The following is a 20,937-nucleotide window of genomic DNA, read 5'->3' on the forward strand; positions in this document are numbered from 1 at the left end:
TGGTGAGAATGTGGTACAAAGAGAGACAGAGATGATGGAATAAGAAGAAATGGCACAAGAGGATAATCGTAAGAAATACTAAGGTGACAGATGGTGAAGGAATGAAGAGATAGGCAGAAGATAAGAAACTGTGTAAAAGGAACGAAACAAAATATGAGGGAAGGAGAGGAGAGACTGTGGTGTGAGAGGATCGAAGGGTAGGTAGAGGACAAGATGGTGGAGAGGCTGGCGAGGAAGAGATTAAGTTAAAAAAAAAAAAAAAAATAGGAAGGAGAGATGGGGAGCGAGAAAGTGGGGACAGCAGAAGATACGGTAAATGGAAAGGTGAAAAGAAAACAGCCATACAAGAAGAAAAACCAGGGGATAATGAGGTGGGGAGGGAACAATACAGACGGAATAAGAGATGGGCTGAAATTAAGAACAGTAGACAGAGCACAAGATGATAGAAAAACTGCAGACGAGGAGGAGGCGAAACAAGAAAAAGAAGGAAAATGGAAAGGAGAACAATAAGAGAGGGATATACGAGTATAGGTGGAAGATACGATGAAAAAAAATGTCATACATTTGGGCAGAGAAAAAGACTGAAAGAAAGCAGAGGAAGGAAAGATGCTGCGAGAAGTAGCAGCAGTCACAACAAAATGGTTGAATATCGTGAGTATATGCTTGACTTGGATGGAACTGGCTAACACCCACTACGTATGGGTGGTGACATACACATAAAACAAGAAGAGAGGACAGCCGAAGCAGGCCAGTTGGCCCATGTTAGGCAGCTCCTACAAGTGTGACTAAACCACTAAAATAAGACAGAGAGACAGGAGAAAGGAAGGAGGGAAAATGAGTGGGGAAAGGAAAGAAAAAGGGGGGGGGAGGGAGGGAGAGACAAGAAAGGAGCATAGGTATGGCAGGAAATGATGGAAAAGTGAGGTGCAGATTGGCAGCTGTGTGTGAGAGGAAAGGGACAAGCTTTTGCACCCATGGGGGATGAGGTGAGGAAAAGGAAATGGGAGGAGGCGGGAGGATGAGAAAGACGGAGAAGAGGAAAAAAGGACAGAAGGAAAGGGGGTTAAAGGCAAAAAGTGCTAAGAGAAATGACGAGGAAAGGGAGGGACAGTGGGAAAAGGATGGTGAGGGGGAAAATCGTAACGGAAAGATTATGTATGGGAGAAGGGAGGACGAGATAGAGAAAAAGGAAATAAGGACGTGAAAAAAAGACAGTGCAAACAACTTAACAAGGCAGAGTAGGTGAATGGAATTAGGGGATATAAAAAGAAATAAAAACGTAAAAAGGAAGGGCAAAAGACAATAAAAAAAAAGTAGAGTGGATAAATGAGTGAATGTGAAGAGTCCATCAATGAGAACATATTGAATAAATGAGTGAATAGACGAGCGAACAGTGAATAAATGAGAATAGAGCGAATGAGTGAGTTAACAGAGATGGCGTGAAGGATGGGGGTGGGGGGGAAGAGGGAGGAGGATGGAGGGGGGGGAAAAGAGGGGAGGAAGGGGACTACTTAACATCACGGAGAAGCTGGTGTGATGGTAACAATAGTCATGCCAACGCCCATCTTCCTTCCCCTTCCTTCCCTTCCCTCTCCCCTCACAGTTATCTTCCTCACTCCCCTCCCCCATCATCCCCTACTTCTCTCTTCTTCCTCCACCCAACATCTCTCCTCCTACTCCTACGGGTCTCTCTCTCTCTCTCTCTCTCTCTCTCTCTCTCACACACACACACACACACACAACCCCACTTTTCCCTCTCGTGTTATCTCCTTACCCTCTTCACTTTCTCCTCCTCTCCCCACTTAAACTAATCCACAGTCTCTCTCTCTCTCTCTCTCTCCCTCCTCCTCCTCCATTACTCTCCTGTATAATTTTCTTCTACCTCAACGAACCAACTCTCTCTCTCTCCCTCTGTCCACCTCCTCCTCCTCCTCTTCCGTCTGCACTTCCTCCTCCCTCTCCCCTTTCCCCAATCTCAGTTTCTCTCTCTCTCCTCCACTCCTTCCTTCAACTTCTTATCTCCCTCAATTAACTCTTATCTTCCTGAGTTTCTTCAAGTCCTCAGTCTTATTTTTCTTCCATCTTCCCTCTCATTACTTCTTCTCCGTCTTCATTCTCATTTAATTTACTGTTTCCTTTTACTGCATTTCCTCACAATGTCATGTTTCTGCCTCTCCCCAATTACGATTTTTTCCATCCCATCCTCCTTTACCTTGTCCTCGAGAGTCTACCTGCCCTACTCTCTCGACTCTATGCCCAAGAGCCTACGCAGCCACCAAGTTTATATCCTGCCGTTTCCCCTACAGTCTATACACGCCCACAAAGCCTGCACCCCACCCAAGGAGTCAACACCTATCTGCAAAGCCGCCCAAGCCCTACCCATTTCCCAAAAGCCTATACATTCCCCTAGAGACTACACCCTACCCTAACGCATCACCTCTAAGACGTCTAAATCCTACCCATTCCCAGGAGCCTACCCGTCCACCGCGTCTTCTTACTCCTTAAATCCGGTGACAATTTTCATATTTCACTCTTTTTCCTACCAGACGATTTTGCTCAACTTAAGAGAACATGCTAAAAGTAAGGAACTTAATAAATGTTACATCTCCTACTCAAAAACTTTACCCTAAGCTGAATAAAATATCTTAAAGATGGTAATATTAATACAGATCTGACTTACACGGGTTAGATTAAAAAAAAAAAAAAAAAAAAAAAAAAAAAAAACTCTAGCATACCTGGCCACCCTACCCACAAACCCTACACCTAACCACAGCTTATATCCTACCTACAAAGCCTACACCCTACCCAAAAATCTTACACCTACCCACAACTTATACCCTACCCACAAACCATACACCCTACCTAAAAATCCTACACCCAACACAAGAGCCTTCACCTATCCAAAAAGCCTTTACCTTACACCTACCCACAAAGCCTTTACCCTATCTATGAGCCTATACCTACCCACAACGCCTGCATATACCCACACAACCTACATCCAACTCCTGAGCCTAAACCTACTCACAACCTACACCATAATCATTTCCCCTGAAGCCTACCTGTCCACAAAGCCTCCACCTTACCCCTGAGCCTACACCAACCCACAGAGCCTGCATCCTACGCATTAGCCACAAGTCTACCTATCCAACATCCCCTCCACCAACCGTCAAGCCTACACCTATCCACAAAACCGGATAGGTCCCTTAACAGCTCAGGTCACGACCCTCAGTTTGACCCCAGCCTCAGGTTAACCGGGACTTGATGGCTAAGATTATGATTGGCTGGTAAACTCCCTCGGGGCCAAGATCCGGGGGAGTGGGAGGGGGAGGGGGGAAGGGGGAAACTTAGATGATGGAATGGAAGGGTGGGAGAGAGAAGAGGAGGAAGAGGAGGGGAGAGGAAGAGGAGGGGAGAGGAAAAGGAGGGGAGAGGAAGAGGAGGGGAGAGGAAGGTGAGGGAGACGGAAGGGGGCGGGGACTTGCAGTACACGATGGAGGCCGTTGGAGAGGAAAGATGGGTTGACAAGGAGGAGAGGGGAGCAAATGACAGGGAGACGAGAGAAGAAAGGAGGAAAGAAGGGAAATTTAGATTATAAAAGGGAAGGCTGGAGGGGATGGGAGGAGAGGGAAGTGGGGGAAAGGAGGGAGGAGTGAAGAAGGGAGATTTAGATGATGGAAGGGAAGGGTGGGTGGGTGGACAGGGAGGAAAAAGGAGTGAAGGAGAGGTAGGGGTGAGGAGGAAGGAAAGGAGGGAGGATTAGAAGAGGGAAGCGAAGTGTATGCGAGACGATAAGAGGGAAGGTGAGGCTTCGATGATGGAAGGAAAGGGTCGGTTGAGGTGGATTGAAAGGGATAGTGATTACAAATAATAAACATTAATGCTTCTGATTGCACAAGGGTCATTACAGCAAATAACCACTATGGGTGAAAGACTTGCAGGTGGAGTTCTAAGTCCTCCCTCGTGATGACAGGAATGGGGGTGAAAGGGGAGGAACAGTGGATAAGGACGATGGAAAGGGGCGAGAAAGAGACTAAGGAGCTAATAAAGGAGTATAATGGGGTACAAAGGAAAGTGTACAGTAACAGCCCTGCTGGTTCTTCCGAGTGTTTGCTACGGGGAGGGTTATACTCAACAAAGCTATTCTAGGCCATAAAGACAAGATCAGAAAAGTAGCACGGTTCCCCCAGCCCACCAAGCCCTCCTGTCGAAGCAAGTAGCAAATATTGTATTAAGGAGTACAAAAGAGTACAAAGGAAGGCAAAAGCAACAGACTTTATAGTCCTTTCGAGGCTGCTTGTTACAGAGTAGACTATCACCACCATACAGCACGGAAAAGAAAGTGAGGACCGCCATGCAGGTTAGAAAAATGTTAAGAATTGGTGGGAAGGGAAGGTGAAGAAGGAGAGAACAGATGGGTGGAAGGGAGATAAGAGGAGGGAGACGGGGCAGAGAGGCAAGGAGGCAATAAGAAGTGGGAGTAAGCGGTGACAATGGGGGAGAGGATGAGGAAAAGAAGAGACAGAAGAGGGAAAATTGTAGAAATAAAAAGATGACTGAATGGGTGGAAAGGGACGACCGAATAAGAGTGGAGAGAAAAAAAATAAGAAGGAAGGAAATCAAGGGAAGGACGAAGGAAAAACAAAAATGCAGAGATGCAGAAGCAGCCACCTTGGAGGGAAGGGAGAGGGGGGTTTAGTATAATCAGGAATGATTGACTGCTTGTAAAATAAAGAACACAGAAAATGTGCGGCGCCGTAAAAGAAGATGGGAGGAGGAGGAGGAGGAGGAGGAGGATACTACTACTACTACTAATAAAAAAGATAGATAGATAGATAGATAGAGATAGACAGACATATATATATATATTTTATATATATATATATATATATATATATATATATATATATATATATATATATATATAGAGAGAGAGAGAGAGAGAGAGAGAGAGAGCGCCATTAAGAGGTTATGTCAAAAGGGCTGGTGTGATTTACAAGATGATGCCTCCTATGCTGACATGGCCTTTGGCTTGCTTAGCGCTCTCTCTCTCTCTCTCTCTCTAACCGATGACGATGTACCTTGGTTTTGATTACCTACAGTTTTTAGTAATTTCACCTTCCTATCATACCCATGGAAGCAAAGCTTAACATTCAACTTTTTCATTTTGCGACCCTACACGTTTAAAATACCTTGACCGCACGGCACCCACGTCTCTTTCTCAATGACATTATTTATCGCGACAAGACACAACACTAACAGTGATACCTCCTTCACGCCCTCCCCTCACCCTCTCTCCTTTCCCTTTCACCCAGTCTATCCATTGTCCCCTCTCTGCATCTCACTCCCCTCAGTCTATCTTCCCACTCCTCTCTTTCCCTCAGTCTTTCCTCCCTCTCCCCCCATCCTATTCTCCCACTATCCCCATTCCCTCTCCCTATCTACCCCCCCCCAACGTCTTCCCGGCAGTACCGCCCTATCTTGAGAATCAAGGGTCGCTGTCCTCCCGTTTTGCCGCGCCCCTCCCCCCAGACCACCATGACCCCCCCCCGCCACCCCCCCCACACATCATCATACCAGCATTGCACATGTCTATACCAGTTTCAATAAACCAGCACTACATATTCATCCCAGCTTCACCATACCAGCACTGCACATATTCAAACCACCTTCACTATGCCAGCACCGCACATCCACACCAGATTCACTATACCAGCACTGTACATACCAGCACCAGCATCACTATACCAGCACTGCACATATCCACACCACCTATACCAGCACTGCACATATCCACACCACCTATACCAGCACTGCACATTAGCCACGCCAACTTCACCCCATCAGCACTGTACATACTCTCACCAATTCTACCAAGGCACATCCCCAAAATATCCTCCCTCTTCCAGTACTGCACATACCTTCGGCTCGAGGAACTGGTTGGGGCTGGTCTTCTTGATGTCCTATAACTTTTCCAATAACTATCAGCTTACTCTTTGCTGCATAGTCCTTTGTACCCACACCCATCTCATTATACAACCTCTGCACTATGCCCATCAAAAAACAAAAAATATGGTCTTCAATTGGAGGTTCTTCATTCCTATCCACTGCGTACGTATGCCAAACTGCCAAGCCTCTCGAAATCCGTATGTTAACCACTCCCCACTGCCCCTTTTCCGACGAGAGATATCTTCAACTATCTTACTTTGCCTACCAAATGGGGAGTTCAGTTTAGTTGGATCTCGTCCTGTACGGGCTATAAATAAATAGCTTTATAACACTGGCCGTAATTAATTCCTCAGCTCAACCTGTTTATAAGATCGCTTGTATTTACGTTACTCTTCGCTCAAAGAGGTGTACAAACACATCACAATCAAACTTCTGTGATGTGATATGCGTTAACTGTTATGGCAACTTTAATGTAAAAACTGGTTAAGATCCTGTCTGAATACGGGCTCAGATCTCCACCCGCCACCAATACGGCCCCAGGTGTTTGAAACTTGCATGGAATAATGTGCGACATCCGCCCATTATGGCCAATCGGGGTTACTGCGCACAGCTAATCACAGGCGGGTAAAGGACGGTGGGAGACAAGTAGAGGAGACTGGAAGTAACTTGGAAGCAACTTATTACACTGGGAAAGAAGCTGCTGGCATTTTTTTATTTAACTGCCTGTTTCTTTAATTGACCATTTATATTTTATTTTTTTTGTTCTACCATGAAACTTTACTTCGTCTAGAGAAGAACCCCTAATCATAAGCAAGGTAGATAGGAGGAGGCAAGCTGAGGCAAGAAGCATCAATTTGGCAGCAAAGAAGCACGCGACCCCTTACTGATGTAGAAGGAAAGAAAACGGAGAAATGCAAAGACCTTCACTCCGATAATGTCTTTCATCATGTTATTATTTTGCTACCAGTCAATTCTGCTCAGTTTATTTGAACACCCTACTGTTTTTATTTGATCCTGGCCCTAATTTTCGTCCATTCGTAGCTTATATCACTAGGGCAAGTTGCAGGACAAGACAATGATACGGTTCTACATCCTTTCCAAAGCACTTCTTCGAAACCAGCACCATATTCAAGTGTTAACCTCTTATCACAGCTCAGTATTCAAGAAGGAAAGACTGCAATTTTATGTCAGCTTAGAATAAAAAGGACACAGTAAATGAAGAGTTAAAGAGGGCAACATCCTCCTTTTAGTTTCGTAAGTCTCTCTAGGTAAATAAAATGTCTGGACACCACAATAATAAATGAGGAAGTCGTCGTACAAAAAGGATTAATGGAGATGAAATGTTAATGACAGCTCTGGCAGCAACCACCATTAATGCATTCTAGGATTAGGCGTGGGGCAATGGACAGCCAGTGTAGATAGCGGATGAGAACAGTGAGGGTGAGATGAGAGTACAGTGAGGGTGAGATGAGAGTGCAGTGAGGGTGAGATGAGAGTATAGTGAGGGTGAGATGAGAGTACAGTGAGGGTGAGATGGGAGTACAGTGAGGGTGAGATGAGAGTAGGGTGATGGTGAGATGAGAGTAGAGTGAGGGTGAGATGAGAGTAGGGTGATGGTGAGATGAGAGTACAGTACAGTGAGGGTGAGATGAGAGTACAGCGAGGGTGAGATGGATGAGTAATTCTGACAGGTAGTTCACACAGTATTACTGAAAATTACTCTGTATATGGAATATAAAAAAAAAAAGATAATTGTAGACATAAGAAATCGGTGTAAATAACGTGAAACAGTGTGTATAGTATAAACAACGTATAATATACAGGTAAGAATATAGTGTGTTTAAGGCAACAGTAAGTGCATATTATATAAAAATGTGTAAGCAAGGTATATGTAAGAATATAGTGTGTTTAGGGCAAAAGTGCATATCATTCTTTGTGTGTGAGCAAGATATACCGGTATGTAAGAATATTGTGTGTTTAAGGCAAAAGTAAGTGCACATCATATAAAAATGTATGAGCACGATATATGTAAGACTATAGTGTGTTTACGGTAAAAGTAAGTGCATATCATTCTTTATGTGTGAGCAAGATAAAAACTAGCGTGCATACAAAATAAACATGAAGAAATATTAGGCAGAACAAATACATCAAAGCCATATCAGGCACAACATATATAAAAAAAAATGACATCACTGCTAACTTTGGAACTTACCGTGGTGCAGGAAGGTGACAAAATAAAACATATAAATGGCAAAAATATACGGGCCAGCAGAAAAAGAAAATCAATATAAAGAGGAGTAAAATGGAAGCCACGTCAGTTAGCGCATATAGGAAAAAAAAGCTGACAAGTGAGCACCGAAAAATGAATATATGTTTAAGTAATATATGTAAGAAAGTTATTTAGTGCATACAACTTCAAAATCATGCGAGAAAAAAAAAATATGGAGATGGCTGAAAAAAAGAAAGCTAGATGATTAGTGCATACATTGTACAAATCAACCTGAAGTAATTGGCAATTTTATTAACATACTGGACGTGAAAGGAAATTAAAAAGATTTTGTACATAAAAAATAAAACATACATGCATAGAATACAAAAGCAGCAAATACATATATCAAGTGAAGCATCAATGTGAAATAGCGAAGCTGAGATCAATGTAAATTTTGTGGTGTAATAAGAAGGAAGACTGAAAAGAATTATGAAAATCAACATGCATGCATTCAGAATAAATGCAGAAACAATGAGCATACATAAAAGTCAAGGAAAGCGTAAACTGCAAATATATACCAAAACTAATATCAAGGGAAAATCTGTGGTGTACTGTTGAGAAGGAATATTAAACAGCATGATAAAAATTAATAAGCATAAATATATAATAAATACAAAGACTTGCAGCACATATATCAAGTAAAGCATAAACCATAAATAACAAACCTTACCAAAGATGAGATCGATTAGAAAATTTGTGGCTTCCTGTGGAGAAGGAAGAGTAAACAGCATGATAAAAATAAACAAGCAACCCACCAAAATAAATAAAGAGACAAGCAGAAAATGTGTAAGAAGTCAGAAAATGCATAAATCTTTAAATACCAAAGCTGAGATTAAGAGGAATTTTGTGGCTTACAGTGGCGAAGGAAAATTAAAAAGGGAACAAGATAAAAATTTACAAACAAGCATCCAAATATACTTACGGATAAGCGGGGCATGCACAACCAGTCACCCAGAGCATTAAAAAAAATAGAGAAACTTGATGGTGTACTGTCGTGGAAGATTTGAGAATGAATGATTAGAATATACAAGGTGGCACACAAAATAAACAAAAAAAGCAAGCCAACTGATGCATACTCGTTTACCTTAAAAAGCATAACCAAGATAAACATTTATTTAAACTGTCATACCAGGCAAAGCAAGAAAATAACACAGTAGAATAAGAGCAGGATTGGTCCATGCAAAGCAGCTGACATTAAAAAAGTATGAATAGACTACGAGAATAAGACAAGGATAGAAAAGAACAATGATATATGTGAAAGAGCATAGCGTACCAAAGGGAGAAAAAAGAAAAACCTAGTAACTGTATACACCAAACAATGCTTAAGGTGGTGAAGATAATACAACAAAACAAATAAGACTCAGACTAAGATAATCAGCACCTCACAGGCATAAAGTAGTAAAGGAATATTGTTAAAAGTCTGAATAAAATAAAATGTACGTACCGTGGTGAAAGTAACAGGGGTCTCCATAATAAACTGCCTCTTGGGTCGTCCCTCCCGCGTCCTGTTAGGAGGGAGGCCGCCGGGACTGCCATTGTTGCTGTTGTTGTTGATGGCGGAGTCCTTGTTGTTGTTGTGCTGCTGGGCGTCGCCGTTGGGGCCCCGTAGACCCTTGGCGCTGAAGGCTCGCTGGAGACGCGCCGCTGTTGTGGATCGCTTCCTCATTAGGCCCTTCATCTTCTGCAGGAAGAGAGAGAAGACAGGTGAAGATGTTGAAAGTTTAACCTGAGATTCTGATAATATACACAAGAAAATATGGTACAACATCCAGTTCAAAATACCCCATCCTTCCTCACTAGGCTCTTCATCTGCAGGAGAGAGAGAGAAGTGAATATGTTGAAATTTTAACTTGGAAATAGACATACGGTAATTCACAGGAGAAAATATGGTAAAGCATTCAGTTCCTATTACTCCATCCTTCCTCATGCTCTTCATTTTCTGCAGGAGAAAGAGTACGGGTTAGGATGTGGAAATTTTAACTAGGGAAAGACATGACGTACAAGGAAAAAATAAAGTAAAACATTTGGTTCATATTACCCTATCTTCCTTCATTAGGCCTACCATCTTTTGTAGGGGGAAAGAGGGTGCAGGTGAAGAAGTGAAAGTTAAACATGCTTGTAGCACACATTAAAAAAAAATAATAATCATAATAATAAGGGCAGGGGATAAGGGGATAACTGCAGCAGACCGTCTGAAACTTGCTGGGTAACTCGAACCATGCCAGTAATCAATTTCTTGTACTATTATCATTAAATTCTACTGAGTGCCATAACAAGTTAATGCCATCCTTATGACTAATATTGTCTACTGACAGAGAGAGCCTTGATTACATGACCGTGAACATGAAATCAACATGGACTGTTGGTATGAATGTCGAAATTATGGCATGTGTGTAGCATGCTGGACAGCTGGGAACGGATTTTCAAATACATGGCCATGGATTAACACATAAATAAACCAATAAATAAATAAACATATAAAATGACCTTCAATAAGCTGCAGGTGTGTGGTTTATCATTTACTGCTCCGATTATTTGCATAATATCCAGGCGCTGTCTAACGTAAGCCATCTGGACTACACCAGTTTATACCTTATTCTTGTAAATTCAAGGTAAACCAGTTGTTGTGCATGAACTGAGTTGTAAAAACCCGGTTTCAACCTTCAATGAAGAGTCGAACAGTTGTTTACCAGGATATGAATGGCGCGGACAAAGACGGGGGAAAAAAATCGTTGTACAAACAAATGATTTCCGCAACCCGAGTTCAGGTGATGCTGACTCTACTCCTACTCCCACTACCCTTCCTCACCCAGGTATCACTCTCTACCTTCCTCCCCCCTCCCTCCACTTGCCATCGAAGCCTCACCATTAACTCTTCCCTCTCCACAATATCCAGAACTCCCCCGTATATCTATGCCTTCCTTCTTTTCCCCTCTTCCCTCACTAAGTCTCTCACAAAGTCTCTCCCCTCATTCCCCCTCCCCAGCGACACCCGTCTGATAAGATGCCTCACCAGGTCACACCTCACACATCTGCTCCAAAATTATCATCTTCCCTATGCTAAGTCGTCCACCTGATCTGACGACGGTTTACCTGCCCACCTCCCCTACCATTCTCCTGGGCCCAGATTCTACAAACCGTCATAGCTAAGTCCGTCGTACATATCTAAACAAAATGGCGCATTTTAGACATAACTCCGTCAGAAACTCGTATGGTCGACCATAAACTCCTATGGACGACCATAATAAGACGCGCGATGGTATGTTCGGGTTCACCCTGTCTTAACGCCGCCTATGACCGTCAGAAGTGTGTCAACATGGCCGCACCACAGCAAGCAGATCCCCAGCCGAGGAATATTTCCCGAAGAAGGGACGTGCTTAACGAGCTCAGTGATGCTGAGCTTATCAAGAGATACCGGCTAGACAGGGACGGTATTTTGTATGTCACCAATCTTGTGAGAGACGCCTTATCGAATGACACCAAGAGGAGAAACCCACTCACCCCGGAGCTTAAGGTCATCATAACACTACGTTATCTTGCTACCGGAAAAATGCAAATGTGCAGAGTTTGGGCTTTACAGTACTTGTAGGGCTAGCCCCAGCAGGTTAGGTTAATTATGGACGTCTAAAAAATATTAAATAATAAATAATTGAATATAATAAAATAATAATAATGGGATAGGTAAAGTTTAGACTGGTCGAAAAAATAATACTTTAGGTTAAGGTTAGTGTAAAAAAATATGAAAATATTAAATAAACCAGAAACAAATTATAGAAATATATAACTCAACCTAACCCAGATGAACTGGTTATTGTCCCATTGCTGTCCATAGCAATGAACATTTTCTTTAACTTTCTTTGGACTTAAGAAAATATTTGTAATGTAGGTTAAGTATATTATAATAAATAATGATATGAATAAAAAAATAAAAAAAAAATATATATATATAATAAAATTTAACCTAACCAAGTTTAGCCTAGCCAACAAAAAAATACTAATATGAAATTAGATGAAATTAATAAGGTAGGTTAAGTTTACACTAGTCAGACAGTGTTTTTGGTTACACACTTTTCAACGGGAATACGTTTCAGCGCATTTTCTCACAAACGAATTCCTATTTTACTATGTCTAACTTCCCCAAAAGTCGTAATATGAAGTTAAAACAATTTAAATCCAAGAAAATAATGCCAAGAACCTATTTTATTCCATAAATTTAAAGTTGACAAATTGTGAGCGGTGCGTTCTAGCAGCTGACGGTGTTGTTGGATTAGTGAGGTATGGCCGACGACTTCCGAAGGCCATAAGACTGACTATCATAAATTTGCTTAGCTATGACGGTTAGCTAGGGTCGACCATAAGCACTATGCAGAATACAGGCCCTGCACTCCTTTCGCCCCCATCTCTCTTTTCCCCCCACCTTTCCCTTCCCCTCTCACCCTTCCACACCTCACTCCCACTTCTCGCCTGTTGACTTTCCCATGCCCATCTATCTATTTCACAGTTTCTATCTATAACCTTTTGACAGCGGCCCGTTTCTCTGGGATAGTCTGATATCTGTTAGAATATGATGGAAAGTTCTTGGCCTAAACGTTAAATGAGACACGCTTTATTTATTTATCTAGATATTTATTTATTTATTCACTTATTTATTTTTTGCTGCTGCACGTTTGAGCTGAAAAATAAATCGTCTGACATTAAACGGAAAAAAGCACAGCAAGCTGAGAGGTCAACTTCCACGGTCACTAAGTAGAATATTCACCCCAGCCCCAATCATCTAGCTCTCTTACCAGTCTTACCTAAACCATGCACTTCTACCTACAATCTATCTTCGTATCTGCCATTCGACCCTCGAGTTCAAGTGCTCATCCCTGCCCACACCTATCTCTCTGATCAACCTCTTACCTAACTCATACATTCCTACCTCGTACATTCAACATTCATTCCTGCCAATCAATCTTCACACACCTGTCCTATGTCCCCTTCCCCTTAAAACATACAAACCCTCCCATCTCTTCTCCTGCGTACCGTACCTCCTCCCCTTCTTCTCAGACTCCTATACTTTTTCTCTCCTTCCTCACCATTTTTCTACTGCCTCCATTTTTATCAACCCCCTTCCCTTTTCTTACCTAACCCTTCTACCTCTCCCTTCATTCTCCCTTTTCGTCTCCTTGACAGCTCTCCGCCTTCCATACCTTCCCCTTCATCACTCACCCCATTTCTCTCCATTTCCTCCTACACCCATAATTTCCTTTAAAAACTATGAAACTTCCTTTCTGCTTTCACTTCCCACCCCTCCTTCTTGTTATACTATCCTTGTTTTTGATACAACCACAGTTTTCTACTGGTATGTCAACAAACTGCTTCCAAAGTTTAGGTCTTGCTATTTCCCTTTTTTCCTTCCTCCTTTCCCTTTCCTTCTTTTCTCCCACACACACCTTTCTTCTCTGAACCCCATTTTATTCCGCTATCCTCCCCTCAATATTTTCCCGTCCCCTAGGTCCCTACCCTGCACGCCGCTCCCATATTAACCCAACTTCACCCGGCTCAAGTTCTACAGTCTCTCGGAGGATGGCCTCGTTACTCCCTCTCTACATCTACAGCATAACATAAACGAAAGAATTTTATCTGCGTACTAACATTTTCTTTAGATACCTGAGGTGGCATGTCACCATCATCATTATCATCATCACGCGGGCAATAAGAACATAAGAAGAGAGGATAACTGCAGTAGGCAGGTTGGCCCATGCTAGGCAGCTCCTAGAAGAGTCTAGGTTACAAGATAAACAGAGAAACCGCTAGGCCGAACTCGCTAAGCAATTTAGGAATGATGTATCAGGAGAGGAAGTGGTGGCTGTGTTGTTATTACGGCGTGTGATGGGGTTAGCTGGATCAGTCCACAGTTACACTGTTGCTAAAATTTGGGGTAGTCGACACCCCCCCCCCGGGTCAATTTTTTTTTCTTTTTTTGTGCATGAATGAGGCTTAGTTGTTATTACGGAATAAGACCTGGGTTGGTTATATCAGCCAACAGTTAGACAGTAAATGGAATTTTGGATAATCAACCAGGCTTTGTTTAAGAATATTTTTTTCACCTTCCACCAAGTCAGTCAATCAATTCCAGATTAACAAAAAAAAAAAATAAAATAAAATTTGTAAACTTCACTAGAATTAGCTGACTTTATGCACAAACGACACTTAAGCCAAGTGTAACTCATTCAAACATGGACAGATCATTTTTTTTTTCTAACTCGAACATTTCATTTTCTTTCTGGTTAAAATACACACAATGTAAACCGCAAATAAACACACACACACACACACACACACACACACACACACACACACACACACACACACACCTGGCCTGCTCCACCTGTGCCCGCAACGCCAGGTAATCCTCCCCTACACACCTCCAGAGCATACATCCTACCCAATATACAGGATCAGCAAGTCTCCATCGTTTTGCCTTGTCACTTTAATCCTTGAATCGGGGGACAAAGCTTTACGATTTAATTGGTATATCTAATAATTCCAGTCCAAAACGAATAAACTTTCTTGTGGGCAGCTATTATAAAGTGAAAAAGACATTCCCTAGTTCAATAAGTTAAATTTTGACTGTAAATTTATTGGTACAGGTATGAGTGAAGAGTACAAGCAATTCTCTCTCTCTCTCTCTCTCTCTCTCTCTCTCTCTCTCTCCCTCTTTCCCTCTCTCTCCATAACCTTCTTCGACTGTTTGTCTACCACCCTCCTGCCTCTCTCTCACTTCCAATCTCCCTATCACACCCACTCTCTCGTATGTTTCACTTTAATATTCACTTAAGATTGTGAAGTGTTTGGAAGGTGTATGAGAGAAAGCTAACATACATAAACAGACTTACATACTCTCTAAGCTTAGGAATGTTTATGCATATCATCCCTAAGGGCTTGGGGTCACACTGGCACCTGCATTCCTCTAAGTCATTATAGTAGTAATTCATAAACCTGGAGGGCTGGACCACAAAACTAGGCTTCATTCTCTCTCTCTCTCTCTCTCTCTCTCTCTCGCATGTATGTTTCATCATTTCCTGTTCTCAACCTCTCACCCCATTAACCTATGTTTCCTTCGTTTCTAATCCTCCCCCTCTGTGTCTGTCTGTCTGTCTCTCTCATTTCACGAAGTTCTTAAGTCTCTCTCTCTCTCTCTCTCTCTCTCTCTCTCTCTCTCTCTCATTTCACGAAGTCTACCCCATAATTCCGTTTTCCCCGCTACTCCCCACCCCTGCCCTCCCCTTCCTTATTATCCCTCCTCCCCTGTCACAACACTCGTAGTTATCCTGTGACAAGGCCCTCCGGTGATGATGATGATGGTGATGATTTCTGTCCTGTACTGATGATGAAAACGGTAATGATGATGATGATGGCGATAATGATGGCGATAATGATGGCGATGATGATGATGTATGATATCTCTCCAATACTGAAAATGAAAACGATAATAATAATAATGATGATGATGATAATTTCTCTCCAATACTAATACTGATAATGATGATGATGATGACGACGATGAATTCTCTCAAATATGATAATGATGACAGCAATGACGATGAGAAAATGATGATACACTTCCCGGTCATTATAAAAACAATAATGACTAATGCCAATGACTTAAAACACTCTCCTCATCCACCCCCCCAAAAAAAAAGCCACGTTATATTTTTCTAAGTACATCTTCGTCATAACCGTGAAAAAAAAGGCAATTCAAGTTCATTTGTTTAAATTCTGGTGATGTGAAATGTGTTATCTGATACCGCTTTCCCTTAACCTTTTTCACGGTTTTTATTTATCTCTTCGTGGTGGCTTTTTCTCTCGTATTTATTCCCCGCTGACGCCAGACGGTTTTATTTAGCTGACAGTGCTTTACATTACGGGGGCCTTGGGTGTTAGTAACTGCTATCATGAACCCAGTAAAGGTCGGAAATACTCTATATTTACGGCCAGCTGACTCCAGATGGTTTTATTTAGTTGTCAAGGAAGTCTGGGAGAGAGAGAGAGAGAGAAAGGAAACCTGACACCAGAGCTCCCTAGAGATTCGAATCCTGGGGGAAGCGAGAGGCATCACGTATACTGTATGGGCAGGTCACTTTTTGGTCCCTTTTACCTACGTGACTGGGTACTCGTAGGCAATGTCGTGGGGGAGGAGATTTGGGGCCACTGTGGAATCGATCTCTCTCTCTCTCCTTGACGACTTGTGGGCAGCATCACAGGAGCGATTTACAATGATTAGAACGATCTACGCCTCACCCTCAACTCCCCCCATCCAAACATACATGCAATAAGACATACTGACAGTGGTATACGCATGACACTGAATGACATACAAATAATAGTCCTGTAATGCAAGAAAACAGTAACAACGTATACTTATATCTATCAATACTTATCTATCCATGCGTATTCAGAAAAAGCATGAAGTGGATATAACGAAGACTGAGTAATACGGAACGTGAGGGAATACTGAACTGAATAAATGGGTACTCTCATTTCACCTCGACTTTATTTCCTATTCTTTTTTGCTCGCTAGTATTCCTAAGCTGAAAGTGAGGTATATTTCTTTGCCCATGGATTATGATAATGTTCTCTGATAAGTGACGAAAGAAGAAAAAGAAAAAAAAAGAAAAAAGGAGGAGGAAGAGGTCCAAATAAGATGGCGGGATGGGATGGAATGCAGGTCTACATTCAAGAAGGTATGTAGATGCACTTTTTTGACCACCGTAGATAAGACTGGATAATGAGAGAGAGAGAGAGAGAGAGAGAGAGAGAGAGAGAGAGAGAGAGAGAGAGAGAGAGAGAGAGAGAGAGAGAGAGAGAGAGAAAATCGACAAACAACAGTAGCATTCATAACTACCATACGGTCACTGATTAATATTCAGTAAGGGAGTGCTAATCAGCCCTGGTATGTTAATCTGAATATTACGTATGAAGATACAACTTGGCTTTAAATATAGTTGAGGGAGTAAGAAAAGAAAGAGAGGGGCAAAGAGAAAAAGTAATGGGAAGAAAAAATGGTAAAGCAGAAGAGAAATGGAAAAAAAAAAAGAGGAAATTCAATATGATAATGAAAGAAAGGAGGAGAAGTATGAGTGATGGAAGATGGACTGAATGATGGATGAGAAAATGGAAATAGGACTGATAAGACTAAAGAGAAAACTATGAGCAATTTTGAGAAATGAGTGGATGGGGACAGCATGAAGTAAGAGGACTGGTGAAGAGAGAAAATGAAAACGAGAGCAGAAATAATAAAGAAGGAAGACTGGAAGACAGGAAAGGAGAGGGAGAGAAAAAAAAAGCAGTAAATAAATAAAGAACATGAAGAGAAAATTAAGATGGAAAGGGATCGAAGAGGAGGGAGAGAGAGGAAAGAAACCGAGGAAAGAAGGATTACGGGTAAGTGAAGATGAAGAAGATACGAAGAAGAAAAGAAGCCTTAGAATGTAAAGATAATCCCCCCGTAAGGCAATGGCTAGAGGCATATACATTTCTACTGTTACTTTCTTCCTTTAAGAGACACGAAATGGATAGACAGACAGACCGACAGACAAATATATAGACATACAGAGGCACAGAGAAATAAAGACATACGCAGACAAAGATATAAAGAGACAGACATACTTACAGACAGACAGATCGACACAAGCAGAATGGTAGCGAGACAAAGATAAACAGCTGCTAGAGATATATATGGACAAACAGATAGACGGACAAAATGACATAGGTAGATATAGATAGACAGATAGATAGACAGTTAAGCTGAAGAAAAACATTATTTTATTTTTCTTCCTGAGAGAGAGAGAGAGAGAGAGAGAGAGAGAGAGAGAGAGAGAGAGAGAGAGAGAGTGTGTGTGTGTTTAGATCACTATTTCCTTTTAGTCCCAAGTCTCGCTATATTGCTCAAGACACACACACACACACACACACACACACACACACACACACACACACACACACACACACACACACACCGTATAAAACCCACACGCAGGCAACCATGTGTAACCAATTTCTATACACAGATAATCAAGGCCCAGTCATACCTTAGCACGCACACGGCCTCTGACCTACACGCACGCACACACCACTGGACCCTGGGTACACACATAAGCATTTTTCATCCTACACACACACACACACACACACACACACACCACTGGACCCTGGGTACACACATAAGCATTTTATCCTACACACACACACACACACACACACACACACACACACACACACACACACACACACACACACACAATTTTTCCAACCTACACACAGACTGTCCTTTCACTCGACCTCTCCCCTTTCCCTCTCACTCGCGGGGGACGGTGGGGGTCAGGCTAGGTCAGCGCTGCATTCCTGACCTCCACGTCACGTACAGGTAGGAGGTGAAATACGGAACACGGTAATCAAGGACAGGTGGGGAGACTGAATCAGACACTCTCTCTCTCTCCGTACATGGGTAAATAAAAGATTAAATGCTGGATAATTATAATCCTTTGGTTCTTTACGGAGGTGTTCTCGTCAGTTAAGGAGGATTTCAGCATATCCGCAATAAAGACTTTTTCATATGGCTATAGTGTATGCTATTTATAGATATTTATTACAGACAGAACGCATTTAGAGAATAAACGGAAAAACACAGAATGCATGGAAAAAATATATCACAGAATGCATGGAGAGAACAGAAGAAAACAATAAGAAAATATCGTACGAGATCCATAATTAACAGGTAAGGCAGAGGTGCTGGAAAACATTGATTCAAACAGCCAAGAGCATTCGACCCTTTGACATGAGCTGGACCAACCACTAAAACAGCATGTCCTGTGTGGTTAAGTTTATGTATATTTGCGGCATATATTTTCTTTACACTCCCTCAAAACTGTCCAATCTAATAAAATATAACTAACAATATTCAGACTTGACTGGGAGGGAGAGACACTTTTTTTTTTTTTTTACCTTATGTATGTAATTTTTGGCCCAAACTGAACTTTCTCATGTGTAATATGGTAAAGAGTGTATACAGAAAAGCGCGTACCACGAACGTGAATGGACTGGAAAAGCCTGGGAAGAGGGTGGGGAGGAAACGGAGACGTGGGTGAAAGGGAGGGGAGAGGGAGAGGGCAAAGGAGATGGAAATGTGCCAGGAGAAAGAGGGAAGAGGTGAGAGAGGTGAATAAATGAGGGTGAGAGAGCCTGGAGGTGAGGAGGTGGGGGCAACTGGGTGGAAAAGGACGAGACGGAAAGGAAATGAAGACGTGGGTGAAAGGGAGGAGAGTAAGAGGGGGGCAAAGGAGAGGGAAACGTGTCAAGTGAAAGGGGAAGAGGTGAGAGAGGTGAATAAATGAGGTGAGAGAGCAGGGGGTTGAAGGACAGAGGATGAAAAAACTGGAAATGAACATGAGAGAGAGAGAGAGAGAGAGAGAGAGAGAGAGAGAGAGAGCTGGGAAGGGGGGGCCGGAAAAGCACAGGGGATAAGTGACAGGTGAATAAATAAAGTTGCAGGAGAAATGATGACCGGGGAACCCAAGAAAATAATAGAAAAGAAAAGAATGAAACGATAATGAAAAGGAAGGGATGGAAAAGTAGGTAATGGGGAGGGGAGGGGAGGGGAGGAGAGAGAGAGAGAGAGAGAGAGAGAGAGAGAGAGAGAGAGAGAGAGAGAGAGAGAGAGAGAGAGAGAGAGAGAGAGAGAGAGAGAATGTGTCGGGTGAAAGAGGGAGAGGAATAAATGGGGTGAGGCAAGGGTGAAGGAGGGAGGTGGTGAGGGAGAGGCGGATAAATGAGAGGGAAGTGAACAAGTGGGTGAAGGAGAGGGCTGGTGGGCGTGAGTAAGAAAAGGGTACGTTCACCTCTCTCTCTCTCTCTCTCTATCGACATTCCCAAGGCAGATGATGTGGTGAGGAACGGAAGGGTGAGTCCTCCCTGAGTCAGAGGGGTGAGTCAAGCGAGTATCTGAACTCACTTCCGACTCTCTCGCAATACCCCAAACTTAGCAGGGCGGAGAAGTTAAAGAATTCGACACAGGCACCTGGTAAACGAATATACTGCACCGAAAAGCAATTTAATGATACAAAAGAGGCTTGAAAACGGAGCAACAATATATAACACTCACCAATTAAGTCATGATATTAATATACAAAGTTACTACTGGTCCTTATTGTTGTTATTGTTGCTTAGCCTACGTCTGAATGGTTCCCTACACGAAGCACTGAAGGTACTGATAAATATAAGTCAATAGCTCAAGACAGACAAAAATATTACCTGCACCAACGAAGACTAAAAAATGACACTCAAGAAAAAAAAGTGATGAAAAAGATTATACAATTCCCGAATCATACCCACCATATTTTTCATGGGTTAGAAGGATAAGGATGATGATGACTTAAGAAGCAATATCCAGTGATGATAAAAGAAGCATGGATTAAGGATGGAAGGAAGGAGTACTAGAGAGAGAGAGAGAGAGAGAGAGAGAGAGAGAGAGAGAAGGAGGGACTAGGGTAAATGTCAGAAATAAAAAGTGGACGGTGTGAGGCCACTACTGTTACTTGAGGGACGTCCGTCTGTGTGTGTGTGTGTGTGTGTGTGTGTGTGTGTGTGTGTGTGTGTGTGTGTGTGTGTGTGTGAAGGAATATATTTTTGGGTACTAGTAAGTGTATAAACCTATGTGTGTAGTTTGTTTTCGTATGTAC

The 20,937-nt window shown here is 42.3% G+C and overlaps 1 protein-coding gene across 1 annotated transcript in view; it reads right to left on the minus strand.

Annotated features, from left to right (window-relative positions):
- LOC145408598 (uncharacterized) overlaps positions 1–20,937 on the minus strand; it is a 188,178-nt gene that overhangs the window by 52,164 nt on the left and 115,077 nt on the right. Inside the window, exon 3 of the mRNA XM_080279283.1 lies at positions 9,660–9,896. Coding sequence (XP_080135409.1) covers positions 9,660–9,893 — 234 coding nt within the window. The 5' untranslated portion in view covers positions 9,894–9,896. The remainder of the gene's footprint in view (positions 1–9,659; positions 9,897–20,937) is intronic.

The sequence above is a fragment of the Coenobita brevimanus genome, chromosome 78 (genome assembly GCF_032717465.1).
Source record: "Coenobita brevimanus isolate Jiangsu-jjx chromosome 78, ASM3271746v2, whole genome shotgun sequence".
Classification (NCBI taxonomy): domain Eukaryota; kingdom Metazoa; phylum Arthropoda; class Malacostraca; order Decapoda; family Coenobitidae; genus Coenobita; species Coenobita brevimanus.